The sequence below is a fragment of the Cinclus cinclus genome, chromosome 1 (assembly GCF_963662255.1).
Source record: "Cinclus cinclus chromosome 1, bCinCin1.1, whole genome shotgun sequence".
Classification (NCBI taxonomy): domain Eukaryota; kingdom Metazoa; phylum Chordata; class Aves; order Passeriformes; family Cinclidae; genus Cinclus; species Cinclus cinclus.
Window position 1 is genome coordinate 41,861,549 of NC_085046.1, and position 15,355 is coordinate 41,876,903.

Consider the following 15,355-nt stretch of genomic DNA (forward strand, 5'->3'; position numbering starts at 1 on the left):
GATGAACGGGGCAGGGATGGGGAGGAGGGAGTCTCTGGGCAGCTCTGGGGGTGACTGGCCTAGAGGCTGCCCTCTATGTAGAAAGAAACAGCACAGAGCACTCTGCTCTTAAGAAGAGTATCAGTGTGTCTGGCCTGCCACTTCTGCAAGTGCCTTTCAGTTCTTAGGATGTTCTCTGATGACACCGTGGGAGTGGCATCTCTAGATCCATTTCATGAGAGAGATTTAGTAATGAAAGTTTCTTTTATTGTGAAGCAGCTTTCTTCAGGTGGAAAACTAAATGCTTTCACCTGTTTCAGTGTTACCCTCTGCCTCCTGGGAAAGTTTCTTAGTCCAGGTTACTGCTGACAGCACTTTATGACTGATCTCAGCTTGGGGGACTGAGGAACAAGGGAACATGGAAAGTGTTTTCTTGCCTTAGCTCCCTCAGTGCAGCCTTCTCTTGGGTATGTTAAAGCAAACAGGGGGATTGTTTGTTACTATTTATACTCTATCGTTCCCTGAGGGACCAAAAATAATAGTTCCTGAAGGTCTGTTTTCACTGAAAGTGTCAGATTGAAAAAAAGGTGGATGATAAAATGTGGGAAAACAGGCAAAGAATTAAGACAGTTCTCTGAGTACCTGTGAAATTCTCCTTTTATTTCTGCCTTCAACACCCCTTCTTGTCCACATCCTGTAGTTCACTTCCATCAAAAGCAGCTTTCTCCCAAGCAGCATGAATCAGGATTTAGGAACTGGCAATGAGGAACAGAAATGAAGATGGATTACTTTAGCATTGCTGACATTTAACATACATTCCTGACACCTCGTTGGCTAAAGCACATACACTCACTTCAGCTAAGTGCAGGGAGGTGAAAGAGCTGCAATGAGGGAAGAGGCAGAAGAGGGCCTTGCAGGTGATTTTTACTAAAAAGTTAAGTTGTTAATTCCTACCCATTTAGCAGTATGGCTGTGGCAGAGTCTGAAATGAGAATTGCTAACCTCTGAACACTGGCTGTGTCCATCAGGCCGCATCTCTGAAGTGCCTCTTGTGCCCTTCCCTTGAGGCTGAAGGGGAGAGAACAAATCAGTCAGGAATGAAACATTTGAACAGGCTGTTTTCAAGGAGCCTGTTTGGCTCAAGGGGTTTGTAATGGTTGGCAGAGCTCTCTACCACCAAAATGTCCATGAAATGCAGGTGGCATCAGTGGTGTTTTTATGGACTGTGAGCTTCTTATGCCTTTGAAACACCCACACATACACACTCATCTTGCCATAATGGAATAATAAAGCCCTGTGCTTTTCCCTCCTCTGCCAAGTTGTTGCAACTTACATTGACTCCATCAAACTTGTAGGTGCTTTGTTCTCCTGACCCACAGAAGTTAACTTTCACAGTGCCTGCAGACTGGCCTTCCTATAAGTTTGTGCTTGCAGCAGGGGACTTGCTTGTTAAAGGTTTTCTCCTCCATGTACTGGTTATCAGGCTTTGCACATGGCTGCTGGGACTCAATCCTTTCCTTGCTGATGCTGTTGAAGTCACTTAAAGCTGTGCTCACAAGATGAGAGGTTTGTAGTGGAGAGGTTATATACAGAATTGGATTATACCATTAGACATTTTTCAAAGACAGTGAAGAAGTAAAGTAAAGCTTTGAAAGTTAGTACCAATAAAATAATTCAGGATCTGTCCCCATCAAAAATTTCTCTTCCTGAAAACTGGTTTGATTGCATTAGCAAAACCTGAGTGATGTACTGCTGTCCCCAGTGGGTTTCCATTCCAGGCTGTCCATGGAATAGCCATGGTTGAGAGTTGCACAGCCATGAGAAGCAGCAGTCATCCCCTGTTGACAGAGGAGGACAGATTGAGATGTGATGTGACAGTGTCCTGGTTTGAAAGACAGGTGTTTGCCAAGGAAAGCAGAAGCTTCCCCTTGGACTGAAAAAAAAATGTGATTCTTCCGATTATTATAATTTTGGAATTAAGAGAGCTCTCAGGCAAAGATATGGGGGTAGGAATAACAGTTCTTTACTAGTATATTTAACAAGACAAACAAGAACAACAACAGCTATGAAATTACCCACAAACAGAACAGTAACTCAGTCCCAGTGTTTTTTGGCTGCAGGCACCTTTTCCCTGAGCTGCAGTTCCCGGTGCTGGGGGCGGGCGGGTCCCGCAGAGCCGCAGGAGGGCTGGGGGTGATGGCAGAGCTGTCCCAGGGGAAGAGAGAGATGGAGAGAGAGCTCTCCACTCACGGTGTCGGTTCTGGTGCTCAGCAGAGTGCTGGATGGTGGTAGTTCACAGCGAGAAGACAGCCGGGCAGGGTCCGATGATGGTTTCCCGACGCTGGGATGGCGGAGATGGAGGAGAGGCGGCGATCGTCCTTCTCGTCCGAACTCCGCGGGGGAAATGGGCCGAGACCCAGCCTTCTGTTTCCTCTTCTGGCTGTTTGAATCTCGCGGGGCTTCCCCTCTTCCCTCCCGTCCCCTCCCCCTTGTCACCAGGGCCCAGTCAACAGGTATCTTAGCATGACAATGGGGAAAATTCCACAGAGGGAAAAAAGGGAGAGAACTAACCCTCAACAGACAGCCATCATTTTTCTGTGCAGGATATCTGTGGCACCTGGGGCAAGACCTAGTTAAAGCTGCTGTGGTGGGAACAAAAGTGAAGTGTTAGAAAAGAGTTTATCACAGTCCTTCATGCCTCTCTCAACAGAGATGGGCTGAAGAGATGAATGAGTACTAAGAATGAGATAGAGAAGCATCTTTGGGGCATGGTTTATGGAGAGTTGATCCTGCCCTGGTAATCAGATGATCACTCTAGGTGGCTTTCCTTTCTTTCTGTGGTTGAAATCAAAACAACACAGTTTTAATTTGCTGCTTGCTTTCAGGGAGTTTCTAAACAAAGCAGTTTTCAGACCACTTGCCAAAGGAGGTGGACTTCATTCTGTTTAAGTAGCTAGAAATTGAAATGAATTAGTTGCTCAGGTCCCCAGAGATTACCTCATGAGTTTGTGTGGCTTACAGTTAGCGCTTGTTTATTTGGCATTATTCAGACTCCCACATACCTTCAATTCTTCCTAAGACAGATCCACCAGGCTGTTGGGATGAGATGTAGGAATCCCTTCTGATTTCATTGAGTTCCATGAATGATTCTCCATTCAATTCCAAGTAGCAGGATCAAGCTTTTAAGTTGCAGTAGCTGTTTCCAAAGGAACTCCTTTGGCAGTAGAGGAGGTGTTTGCTTTAGTCCCAAACATGCCTGGCTAACTTCCTCCACCTTGCCATGTACAAATATCTTTTTGGTTAAAATGCTAAGGGATACTTGGGATGTCAGAACATGTTGAGAACAGCTTGAGACATTTTTTTTTCCCCCCATGGCAAACTTGCACCAAAGGAAATTTAAAATGCCTACGTTTAAAAATGAAAGCTAGAAACAATCTAGTGGGGTAAATACTAATCAGAAATTTCCCTTCCTTAAAGTTCTCTATGAGTCATGGGTGCAATTATTTACAGACTGACTAGCAGTGAATCTTGATGCATAATGAAAATAGAAGCCCATAAATTCTGTAGGTGAAATCAATACCTCAATTGAAGTTCACAATTGAAGTTATAATCAATACTCTGATATAAGCCAGTACTGTTTCTGCATAGGAGGAAAACAGTGGCAGGCTCTAACAGAAGAACCACAGAGACTTTGGAGCAGCACAGAAAAGGTTCTCAGGTCGGGATGGGAAAATGCCAACAGTGAAACCCTTCAAATGCATTAGCTTATCATTTGTATAAGGGATGGCTGTGCTGTGCGTGCCAGACTCTCACTAAATGCAGGTTTGATTGCTTTAATGACACATCAGTTCCTCTCATAAAGAGCGGAGCTCTTCTCTCTCCCATGCCAATATTTCTTTTGGAAGACGATGGCAGTTTCTAGCCTTTGATCCTGGGTTGCAGCCGGAGCAGCACCCTAGTGATTCGGGATTCTCCCTCAGGGCAGTCCATAGACCTGCACGTCCTTCCCCCACCCCTGGATAAAATGAAACTGAATGTGATGTTCACTAGTTCACATTGCATGCTGAAGTGTAGCGAAATCTGCCCTGGCAGTGCTCCTGGAGCTATTGCTACCTGCACAGTGGAGGTGAGGGCACGCCGAGTGCTCTCAGCCATACAGAGCTGAAGGAGGAGCTTGGTCGCTCAGTGGAGATGGCCCAGTGATTGCAGTGCTCTATTTCCTCTCACTGTGGGACTGGTCTGCAAAAACCAGAGTGATCCAGAGTCCCAGAGAACATACTTTTCTTTCTAACAGATCTTCACAGAACTCATCCTTAAACTCTTTTTAAATTTTCTTCTTCAAAAGCATAGAAATGAAAATGAGAGAGGAGCCTTCCTGTATAGCTGCTCCCAGTTCTGTTTGCTTTATATTTCTTTTCAGTTTTGGGAAGAGCTTTGTCACTTTTTTTCTTCTTTCCCCTAATTCTCAGGAAGGGGGGAAAATTGTGGAAAGAAGCCTAAACTCTCTTGAATAGTCCATTAAATATGATTTATGGTGGAGCTGTTAGCCTGATGTTTAAATGGTTCCTCTTTTTTATTTTCCACAGGTCTTTGCCCTCACCATGCCAAAGAGTGTTAATGATGTGCTCCCTCTCCATTGCATTCCCCACCTGTCATCCTGCTAGGATCTAAGTACAGAATGAACATAGCAGCTGTGTTCAATGCCCTGCTTGTGTCCATCCTCGCTGCTGTGCTGTGGAAATACATCAAACTGTGTGATCATGCTGCCATGGTGGAGGAGGAGTTGGTCCTCATGCGCCAGTCTCAGGAACTTTCTGAGGCTCAGATTGACTACCATGCAGCTCTGCAGGCCCTGGTGGAGAACGGTACCAGGATGGTGTGCACTGGCAGGATGCACACCGACCGCATCTGCCGCTTTGAGTCCCTCTGCTACTCTACTGAGGCTGAGGAGTTTGTCTACTTTCACAGCAACTCCTCCGTCATGCTGCCCAACCTGGGCTCCCGGAGGTTCCAGCCAGCTCTGCTCGACCTCTCCTCTGTGGAAGATCACAACACCCAGTACTTCAACTTTGTGGAGCTGCCAGCTGCTGCGCTGAAATTTATGCCAAAGCCGGTCTTTGTGCCTGATGTGGCGCTGATTGCCAACAGGTTCAACCCAGACAACCTGATGCACGTCTTTCATGACGACCTCCTCCCCATTTATTACACCATGCAGCAGTTCTCTGACTTAGATATGGAGGCGCGGCTCTTCTTCATGGAAGGGTGGAGTGAAGGTGTTCACTTTGACCTCTACAAGTTACTGAGTAACAAGCAGCCCCTCCTCAGGGAGGAGCTTAAAACCCTGGGTAGGCTCCTCTGCTTTACCAAATCCTATGTGGGACTATCCAAAATCACCACTTGGTACCAGTATGGATTTGTCCAGCCACAAGGACCAAAGGCTAACATCTTGGTTTCTGGTAATGAGATCAGGCAGTTCACCAAATTCGTGATGCAGAAATTGAACATCAGCTTGGAGGAAAGCTCTAGTGAGGAATACATTGTAGTGTTCAGTCGGACAATCAACAGACTTATCCTAAATGAAGCAGAACTAATCCTGGCTCTTGCTCAGGAGTTTCAGATGAAAACCATTTCCGTCTCTCTGGAGGAGCATTCATTTTCTGACATTGTCCGGTTGATCAGCAACGCATCCATGCTGGTCAGTATGCACGGGGCCCAGTTAGTCATGTCGCTCTTCCTGCCAAGAGGGGCCACCGTGGTGGAGCTCTTCCCATATGCTATCAACCCCGAGCACTACACCCCTTACAAAACCCTGGCAACCCTTCCTGGCATGGACCTGCAGTACATTGCCTGGCAGAACACTGACAGGGAAGACACCGTAACCTACCCGGACAGACCTTGGGATCAGGGTGGGATTGCTCATCTGGACAAAGCTGAGCAGGAACGCATCATTAAGAGCACGGAGGTGCCACGGCACCTCTGCTGCCGCAACCCTGAATGGCTGTTCCGTGCCTACCAGGACACAAAGGTGAACATCCCATCTCTCATACACGTGATTAGGCAGACTGTGAAGTCTAAGCCAGGACCCAAGAAGCAAAAGTGGTCTGGTAGTCTCTACCCTGGCAAAGTGAGGGATGCCAAGTGTCAGGCCTCTGTCCAGGGCACGAGTGAAGCTAAACTTGCTGTGTCCTGGCAGATCCCCTGGAATCTGAGGTATGTCAAGGTCAGAGAAGTAAAATATGAAGTATGGATACAAGAGCAAGGGGAAAACACTTACATGCCTTATATATTGTCCCATCAGAATCACACCTTCTCAGAAAACATTAAACCCTTCACGATATACCTGGTGTGGATACGCTGTATCTTCAACAAAAATCTCCTGGGACCTTTTGCAGATGTGCTCTTGTGTAGTACATAACCTGCTGCACTGCCTGTACAGCTCTAACCTGCTCTCCACTCCATCTGTGGTTTATAACTTCTTGTCTTGTAGTTTGTAGAGGGCTGAAGAGGACTAGACTGTACCAGTGCCTAAGTGTCCATTTTATTGCACTCCACATGTATTCTTTCAATGGTATTTATTTCCAGTGAGTGTTTGGGAAAGAAAAAAAAAATAAATAAACCTCTTTGTTCTTCAGAGTAACTGCCACAGGTTAAATTACATGTTGAATACATGTAATTAAAAACAGAATGGAAGTGAATTGTGTGTACCTTGGTCGTGATTTAAATTTGTTCCTATTGTGTGGTGACTATTTAAGCACAGCGTTAAAGTGCAGTTGTTAATTCCATGGCTAAGTGGGCAATTCTCATCAGCTTTTTCATTGTAAGTTATATTTTTCAATAACTCTTGACTGTAACTTTGAGTTCAAGATTTTGTATGAGAGCTTTCATTAAACTGCTGTAAACCTCCTCAATACTTTTTTGCATTTTATTATTTGCCAAAAGCATTACTGTGATAGATTTGTCCATTGCTGTGATAAAAAGTGTATCCGTAGCTTCCTATATTTATATTTTGACTGAAGAGAACAATTACAGACTATAACTTCATGTTTAAAATCAGATTTTACTGCACCCCTATTGCAAAAGGTTGTAGTAACAGATAAGAGGTAGAAGGTATGGAGAAGATAAAATAATTTACTGTGTTTTAGGAGTTTTCATTTTGTGAATTTTGTACAAGTGTGCAAGAAAGGAGTGGGGTAATTTGGGAGAGCTGATGGGGAAGAGATTGCATTTACAGCAATCTGCTCAAGAAAATACTTTTTTGTGTGTGTCTGATCAGAATAATCAGTTGTTAATAGCTACTAATAGGTATATGTTTGCTAGGGAATAGGCAGGTGGTGGCAAAGGGAAGCTTTCTGTGCATAGATGTTCCTGGACGTTGGTGGAAGGAAACAGAGTCAGGCAGGAAACGGGTAGGTGTGCCAGGGCATTGGGCTGGCCAGAGCACATGGCAGGGATCAGGCTGATGACACTCACACCTCTGTTACTCCAGTGGGGGTAGTACTTTAGGCTTAAATTCATTTTCCCTGAGATCAGAATCTGGCTTCATTGCCAGGGTAACACACTGACTACTTTGGACCTGATCCTGATCAGATCTGCTTCAGCTGGAGACCCTAAATGGCACTGTCTTTGAAAAACAGCTCTGAGTCACAAGTGCAGTTCTTGAGGAGGGGAGAAGGGGCAGGACTGTGAGATGTTTCCCTGATAGATAATGGCACCCTGTGTAGTTTATAACCAGTGTTGAAGCAAAAGGAAAAGTGCTTTCTTCTCCTCTCCTTCCCAGTCCACACCTTCCCAAGGTCTGGATGGACATTTGAAGAGTAGTATAAATGTCTTGCTTTCTGGGCTGATAGAAGAGCATCTCAAGGCAGGATCATAAATATGGGTTCTAAGGAGAGGGGGAGTACAAATGGCTGTACAAATTTGGACAAGAAACAGAAGGATTGAAAAATGAGCAAAACACAACATTGGACCTTCAGGCAATTGCTACTTGTGTATATTCATTTTCATTATGTCCTGCTTTGTTTTCAAATGTGTTCATGATTTAAAGGAGGAGAAGAAACAGAACATGAGTCCTAAAGTCTGCATTTGCTTTGCAGTTGTAACCTTGCCAACTAAGGGTTTTTGCCTTGATATTTTAAAGGGGTATGGGAATATTCCCATTGTTGTTTTCTTAGGACAAATGGGCTTCTTGCTGAAGTGAGTATTTGAGCTGTTCCCCAAAGGCTCCGTGTGACTGCACATTCCACACCATATATGTCAGAGCAGAGTGAGAAAGGCTTCCTAAAAGATGACAGTGAAAGCAAGCTGTTCAGGGAAGACTCCAGGACCTGTGGCTCCCCAGGAGTTCACTGGCCAATGAACCCACTTACAGAAGGGTTTTGCAGCAGTCCTGCATCCTCACATCCATTCAAGCTGAAGGTCACCCTGTGGCCAGTGGCCATCCTGCTGGCTCTTGCAAAGGTGTTATTGTTGGTATCCTATTTGGTACTGAATGATTCTTCAGACATCTGAAATTTAGTCAGCATTCATTTTGTATCAGTTCCCAAAAAAATTTTCTTTGGGTGTGTGAGCTGCCTGTGTTCTTCTAGCCATTGTTCGTCCTCAGTGGGATATTGATCTGCTTGTTGCCTTCCTGCCTGCTTTTCTTTGTGCCTTTTGTAGTAATCCTTTGCCTGTAATTTGTAGATCATCCCATTTCACTTAAAATTAGTTCCATATGATTGCAGATTTTGTAACATTTGCAGATTGGTTACAGCACATTAACTATTTTCTTCTCGTATCCTAATGACTAATTAACAGAATTGGCTACAGAGCAATGAAGTATCATATATGTGGGTTTCTGTGCTCTTAACTGTGACATGAAACAGTCTCTTGTGTTCAGAGAAAGAGAGAGACTCGTTTTTTCCAGAAGATAATCAAATGTGCTTTCCAAAAATGTGCATTCACGTTCTGTCTTCCTCATCAGTGCTATGAGTAATTTATGAGGTGGAAAAAAAATAAGGGCTTTTTCATTTTCAAATTCTGAGGTAGCTGAACACGGAAGTTGTGCTGGTGATGTTGCCATTTGCCTCCAACATCTACCCAGTGTAAAAGTGTCTGTGGTGGCATCTCACTGCTACACCTTAATTTCTCCTCTGCCAGAGCACATAGCAGTGAGAGCCCCTGGTGCAGCCTCTAGCTGTCATAAACTGGGCACGGTAATGCTACGCTGATTTATACTACCTCAAGAACTGCTCTGGAGTGCTGGCATCTTTCCACAGTACATTTTCTTTCTTTTAATAACTTTGCCATCAGTGCTTTGCAGGCCCGTTCCATTTCTCAGCCCCAGACCTCCCCTGTCCCATGGGCACTTTGTTTCCCTTGCTTCTCTCCATCAGTGCAACTTCTGAATGGACCAGGAATGTTTGCCTGGCATCATTTAAAGTTCTGTCCTATAGTGAATGCAGACTCTCTGTGCACAGGGGCTGAGGCTGCATCTCTCATGTGTGCAGGAAGGCGGGACTGGAGCTGGATTAGTCGATATCCAGGAGAGCATTTTCAAGTGAGCTTTTGGGGCTCCTGACAAGTTGCTTTGTGCAAGAGACTTGGAACTTCTACCACTGTATCATTTATTTCTGCTCCCAAAGGGAATACATTATGCTCTCTGGTGCTGTCTGGCCACACTGTCCTGGAAGAAGAGAAGTATCTGGGATTAAGTCCAGAACCCTTTGGGAGCAGTGCAGGATGCTAGTCTTGAACTTGCTGCTGCTGGATTTGTCTGTGCTTGCAGAGATGGATCATCCAGGGGGATTTCCTCTGGCTGCCCTTTCATATCTCCTTCTAAATAGTCCAAGTGGAAGGACCAGCTAGCAGCTGTGGGAGCGCTCTTACTGACATGCATGAGGATGAAGAGGAACTGAGGAACTGGAGGACTTGGACCCATGAGATGTTGGAGCAGGAGCTGCAGGTTGATGGTAATACCTCCATGGGTATTACCCAGGGGCGGGCAGTGATGGGCTAGTTGCAGCCCAGATTGGTGACCTAGGGTGGGTTTTACAGCCCCAGGAGGTGACTGGAGATAGTCAATCAAAATACTTGGGTCTGCAGAGTTCAAATTGAGATGTTTCTGTCTCCTTTCTCTCCCCTCTCCTGATTCTTTATTGACAGATCCTTTTCTTAAGGAAATGGTAACTCTTAAGAGCAGTAACTTGGGACTTTGCAAAGTACCTTTTTTGGTTTATCACCTCAGTCTCTAAGAGCTAAATATATTACATGTATGACATGATTGTTAAAGCTGTCTGTTGACTTTTAAAATTTTTATTTTTTTCTTCCATTTCAAGCCACTTTATTTCCTCCATCTCTTAGGGCTTTGCATGTCCACTGCTCTCAGATCTGTGGATGTCTCTTGTCCCAAGACATCAACACCTCACAAGACCCAAATTAAGTGAAGACACTTAGGATATTATTCATTTCAACACCCTGTAGTCTGTTGGTGTTGATGGGTCCAAGGCAAAGGCACATTTACTGCAGGTGGACTGGTAAGGACCCTGACACAAGCCTTCAGCCTCCTCAGGGCAGGAGTCAGTCCAAGTCCACAGCAAAGAGGGCTCTCTGGGATCCCTGAGTGAAAGGAATTCTATAAGCACATCATCATTTAATTTGCATTGAATAAAAAAGTGAGTTTGGCATCTTTATTGCTGCATCTCTTCTGCTGAGCTGTATAAATAGCAGACTTATTTCTATAACATTTTTGCTTCTGATGTCTATGCTGGTGAAAGGCAGGATAGGTTTAGTGGGTAAAAGAGCACTTAATTTTTCCCTGCTGGACCTGGGGTAGGCACAGTCTTGGAATGGCTTTCAGTGTGATGACTGACAGTCCATCTGTGCTGTGGGTGGTATGAGAAGCATCACCATCTGCACGTGTGTGAGGCACATCACCGTCCTTATGTAAGAGAAGTCACCTCCCCCAACATGTCCCTCCTGAGGAGCTTTCAGCCAAACCCTCTGCTAGCATGGGGCTGGCTGCAACACAGAGGGCCATGGCGAATTTATACTGATCAAGGGCCTAGCCCTGCTTGTCACCCTCTCAAGTTGTCCCTTCAGAACATGCTGATTACTAAATTAATTGTTGGCACATTCAAACAGATGCATGGAATAGCCTCCTGTTTGCTTGAAATAACTTTGCAATGATCACCGCCTTTAAATGCCGCTTAGTCCTGCCGTTTTCAAATGTGCTGCCTTTAAAATTTAACTGGGTTTCCCTTTGTTGGGTGTGTATTCAAACAGCTCTTTCCAATTGCCCAGTTTACCTTCTGGGTTAGCCACGTCCCTGTGTGCATAGTGTAGCATCCACCGACAGATCCACTCAGGGTAACATCTCTGTTCCCTGCCCTAGAGACTCCCTGCTCCTGAGTCTCTCCTTGCTTTAATAATATCCTGGCCTCTAACAATAGCCAGCCAGCTGTGGGTAAGGTGGATGGAGGTGGAACAGTCTGCAGGCATTCCATCCCCAGCAGCAATGTTGTTTTCTTGCTATGTGTTTCCAGCAGTGTTATCCTGTGGATGTTCATAATGGTGTGATGTTTCTGTGATGAGTCAATTCCTCCTGCTTCTTCAGTCTGACTGGCAAAAACCTGCCAGATCCCTGCTGCTATCCACGAATAGGTACTGTGGCAGGAGCTGCTGTGTGGGCTCCAATGGATCTCCTGCTTTGGGGTGATTTTTGGGTGAGACACCAGCATAGGACTGTAAATTGAAGCCTTTTGTTTTAGCTTGGCACTCCAAGATTTGCTGTTTGTGCAAGTCCTCATCTCAATTCTGCTCCTCTTTTTCCAGGATTTATATAATTTTCCATTACTTTGTCCATTTTATTTGCTCTTCTCGATATTCCATCTTCTGTTTTGCCGTTAGAAGATGAAAAAGTTGAGCTGGACTTTAGGCAGAGGGGAGCAGGGGGAGAGCTTAATGAGAAAACATCTGTGTCTCCAGCTGTGGCCAGGAAGCTCCTGACAGCAATGCTACTGCAGGACAATGGAAGACGAGTGCTGTCCTCCATATTTCATAAACATCTTTTTCATCTATTTCCTTCTGACAGAGAAAGGTGCTTTCCTCCACACATGAGTACTTTTTCCGTTTCAGAGCCAGACAGCTGTGAAAAATCGCTTTTCTTTCTTCTTCCTTCAAATTCCTTCCTCAGGATGGTGATGATGCTTCAGAGGAGCAATTTGAAATGCTGTTTGCTGAGGTGGAAGAATGGGATTCAGTTGTCTGGGAGTGAGGGTTTCAGATGTTTTCAGTTCTTGTTCTTTTCGCACCTCTCACTTGCTAAATTTTGGGCAGGAGGTGACTCTGTAGGACATCCTCTGGTTGATGCTGATGCCTGGAAGATGCTGTATCCTTGGAGAAAGGGGACAAAGAGACATTTCTGCTGCAGCTCCAAAGGGCCAAACACCACCGTCACATGTCCCAGCTGCTTCTGTGAGAAACATTCCATTTCTCTGACAACTTTTCCTCCACAAAAAAAAGCCCCAATAAAACCAAACCAAACTAAAGAACCAAACTCTATTAGGGAGAATTTTTTATTAAATATCTAAATTCCAGAGCTATCTTTCAAAATTCAAAACTGGGTTTGAAACATTTTTCAGCAATTGATTAGGGTCTAGAGGGGGTTCTGATTAACTGTGTCTTATTTGTTCCATTTTCCTTTTCCCAGGCTAGAAGCAGGGCTTGGAAATTGGTGGGGCTGACCTGCACTGCCTGTCTGCAGTGCAGAATTTTCAGTGCAAACCTCAGGGCAGCCTTTTCCTCCCAAAACTGTGCTGCAAAGCTGGTAGGCAGAAAAAAAACTATCAAAGAGCAATTAGCCTCATTCTCTACAGTGCATGTTTCCCTTCTAGGTGTCACCACCCTTCTGAGAAAGGACCTAATTTGAGCATTCTCCTCAGGAAAAGAAAAAAAAAGAAACCAAAAACCAAAAACCAAAAAAAAGCCCACGTTTCTTGCAGCCCAGGTTTGGGAAATCTCTGACCAGCAGAGTACATTTACTATAGCAGTGGTGTGGAGAAGGGTGGAAGGTATGTAACCCCAGGCTGTGATGGACCAGCTGTCAATGTGGTTTTTCCCAAGGTGAGCACCACTGCTCTTACCCTGCTCTTGCTGAGTTAATCCTTATCCCATAGAAGGCAAGAGCATACTGGTGGCCAGTTTGATGTATCCTCAGTGGTAGCTCCACCTAGGTAAGCGCCACACACAAATAAATGGCACAGTTCTGGGCAAGGATTTTGGCTCTGCTTTCTCAGCTCTGTTTCAAAGCAGGAACATTTCAGGGGAAAAAAAGACCCACAAAGTGACCCATGTGGAGCAGTAGTGCACCTTGGTTTGTGCTGCTCCAGGCCAGACAAGCCATTTAGCTGGAAAACCTCTCTGCTTGGTGGAATTAAAGAGTATCTTAACAGCCAATCCCACATAATCTGTTGGAAAAACAGATCACCATTAGGTGATCAACAGCTTCAGAAGCAAGCAAACATGCCTGAACACAGCCAGGTGTAGTCAATGCGTCCAGCTGTAGCTGCATAGAGCTTTTCCCTTTTTACCCCTGTTCTGGTCTGATAGCTTTTTTCATACCCTTTGCCTTCATGTAAACAACCACACGGATTGCAGTGGAACAAACAAAAATCAGGCCCTTGAATGTCATTGCTTACCAGGAAAGAGACCAACATGGAGCCCCATGGAACACATGGGTGTGCAGTGCTGCCAGCACAGCCTCCTTTGCTGGGACTCTGCCGCAGTGGGGGCTCCAGCCACCCTCACTGCCTTGGGAGCCTGCTTACCTTTGTATGGATATACAGCAGGAGGGGAAATCTGGCAGTGGCTGTAAAAGGGATCCATCTATTGTTTAACTCTGGAGCTGCCTGGCTCACAGGGGAACCTGTTCCTCTCCACAAAATCTAAACAGACTGGAAATTCATGTTTTTAGGCTAAAGTGTTTTGAAACACTTTAAAAATGTTAAGTGTCCATAAATGCAAACTAATTGCAGATCTACAGCTTGAAGCAGAGGTAACAAGAAGCGTAACCCCAGTGCAATTTATTTTAATAGGTTTTGTCCGTTTCCATTTAAATCATTTAAATAATCACACTGGTACCTCTATGCCCACCTGATGTGCACCTGCTGCTACCTCAGCCCGGATATTTCCCGGGCTGCCAAGAGCTCCAGATATTTCAGACCTCAATGTACAGTGTTTCTTTCAACATCCTGCCTACTGGAAGCCATGGTTCTACAGCACACCAAGTGCTTGATTTAGTGGTTTGAGACCAGGCATCACCAAGACCAAGTTGCCATTGTTCACTTGGAGGTGTGGCTCAGGGTAAATAATTTCCCAGTTTAGCTAAGAAGGCAGCTCAAAGTCTGTCGGAATAGGATCCCATGTGCGATGGCAGGGCTTCAAAAGAAAATGCTGCTGCCAGTGGGCTCACTCTGTTTTCCCATTATCCAAGCTGCATCCGTGGTGACGCCAGGGTGATGCTCCAGGGCCGAGGCTGGGAAAGAGCAGGGGATTGGCACATGGTGGTGGTTTTCATCTGGTGTCCCCTGCCAAGTCCCACAGGTCACCTTGTCCCTGGTGAGATATGAGCCATTTTCTCCTCAGTTAACTCAGTTCGACCATTCCAGCTGGTCCAAAGCCATCATAGTGCCACATCTTCCCTGTTTCTCTTTGGCTTTCGACCACGTGCCCAGGCTCCTGCCAGCTCTCATCAGCCACTCCCCTGGTGCCAGCAGAGTAGCAGCAAGCCAGGGAAAAGACCAAGTGGGTCTGATGGTGCAAGGCCAGGTTTTGCCAGGTCTGGATGGGACTGGTGCGTCACCTCCCACCTCAGAAGTATGCTCTTGGGCTGTTTGCAAAAGTGGGATTAAATCCTCTCTGCATTTGGTGGCAGCTTCCCTGTCCTCTTCCACTGTTTTCTGGCCAAGTCAGAGGACCATGGAGAACCTATGCGTGTGTTGGCCTTGCTCCCCATCATTTATCAGAGTTGTTTCCTCCTTGAGGTGTTTCAAGCTCTCTACCTAGAGGACCTCTGCCAGGCAAGAGGGTTATCTCAGTGCAGCTACTTATGTTCCCCTTTATTGTCCACATTTACTTTTTTCCTTCCATCTTCAGAGAAAATGCAATGAATAAAAAAGGGTTTCATTTGAGGGGAATATGAAAAAAATTGTGGAGTAGAATATGTTTTGCTCTGTTTTGCTAAAATGGAGATAAAAGCTGTCCGAACTCATTCTGCACCTGGAGCTGAGAACTGCTTGAGGACTTCTCTGCAGGCATTCAAAGACCTGATGTATGACTACCAGGTTTTAGGTGAAATATTTTGTTCTACCCAATGGCAAAAGTGAAACATAAAGCCCTT

General features: G+C 45.3%; 1 protein-coding gene across 3 annotated transcripts in view; it reads left to right on the plus strand.

Annotated features, from left to right (window-relative positions):
- POMGNT2 (protein O-linked mannose N-acetylglucosaminyltransferase 2 (beta 1,4-)) overlaps nucleotides 1–6,887 on the plus strand; it is a 31,873-nt gene extending 24,986 nt beyond the window's left edge. For all 3 annotated transcript variants that reach the window (XM_062496620.1, XM_062496628.1, XM_062496637.1), the window contains one exon: nucleotides 4,566–6,887. In XM_062496620.1, coding sequence (XP_062352604.1) covers nucleotides 4,658–6,394 — 1,737 coding nt within the window. In that variant the 5' untranslated portion in view covers nucleotides 4,566–4,657 and the 3' untranslated portion in view covers nucleotides 6,395–6,887. The remainder of the gene's footprint in view (nucleotides 1–4,565) is intronic.
- Nucleotides 6,888–15,355: the final 8,468 nt, after the last annotated feature.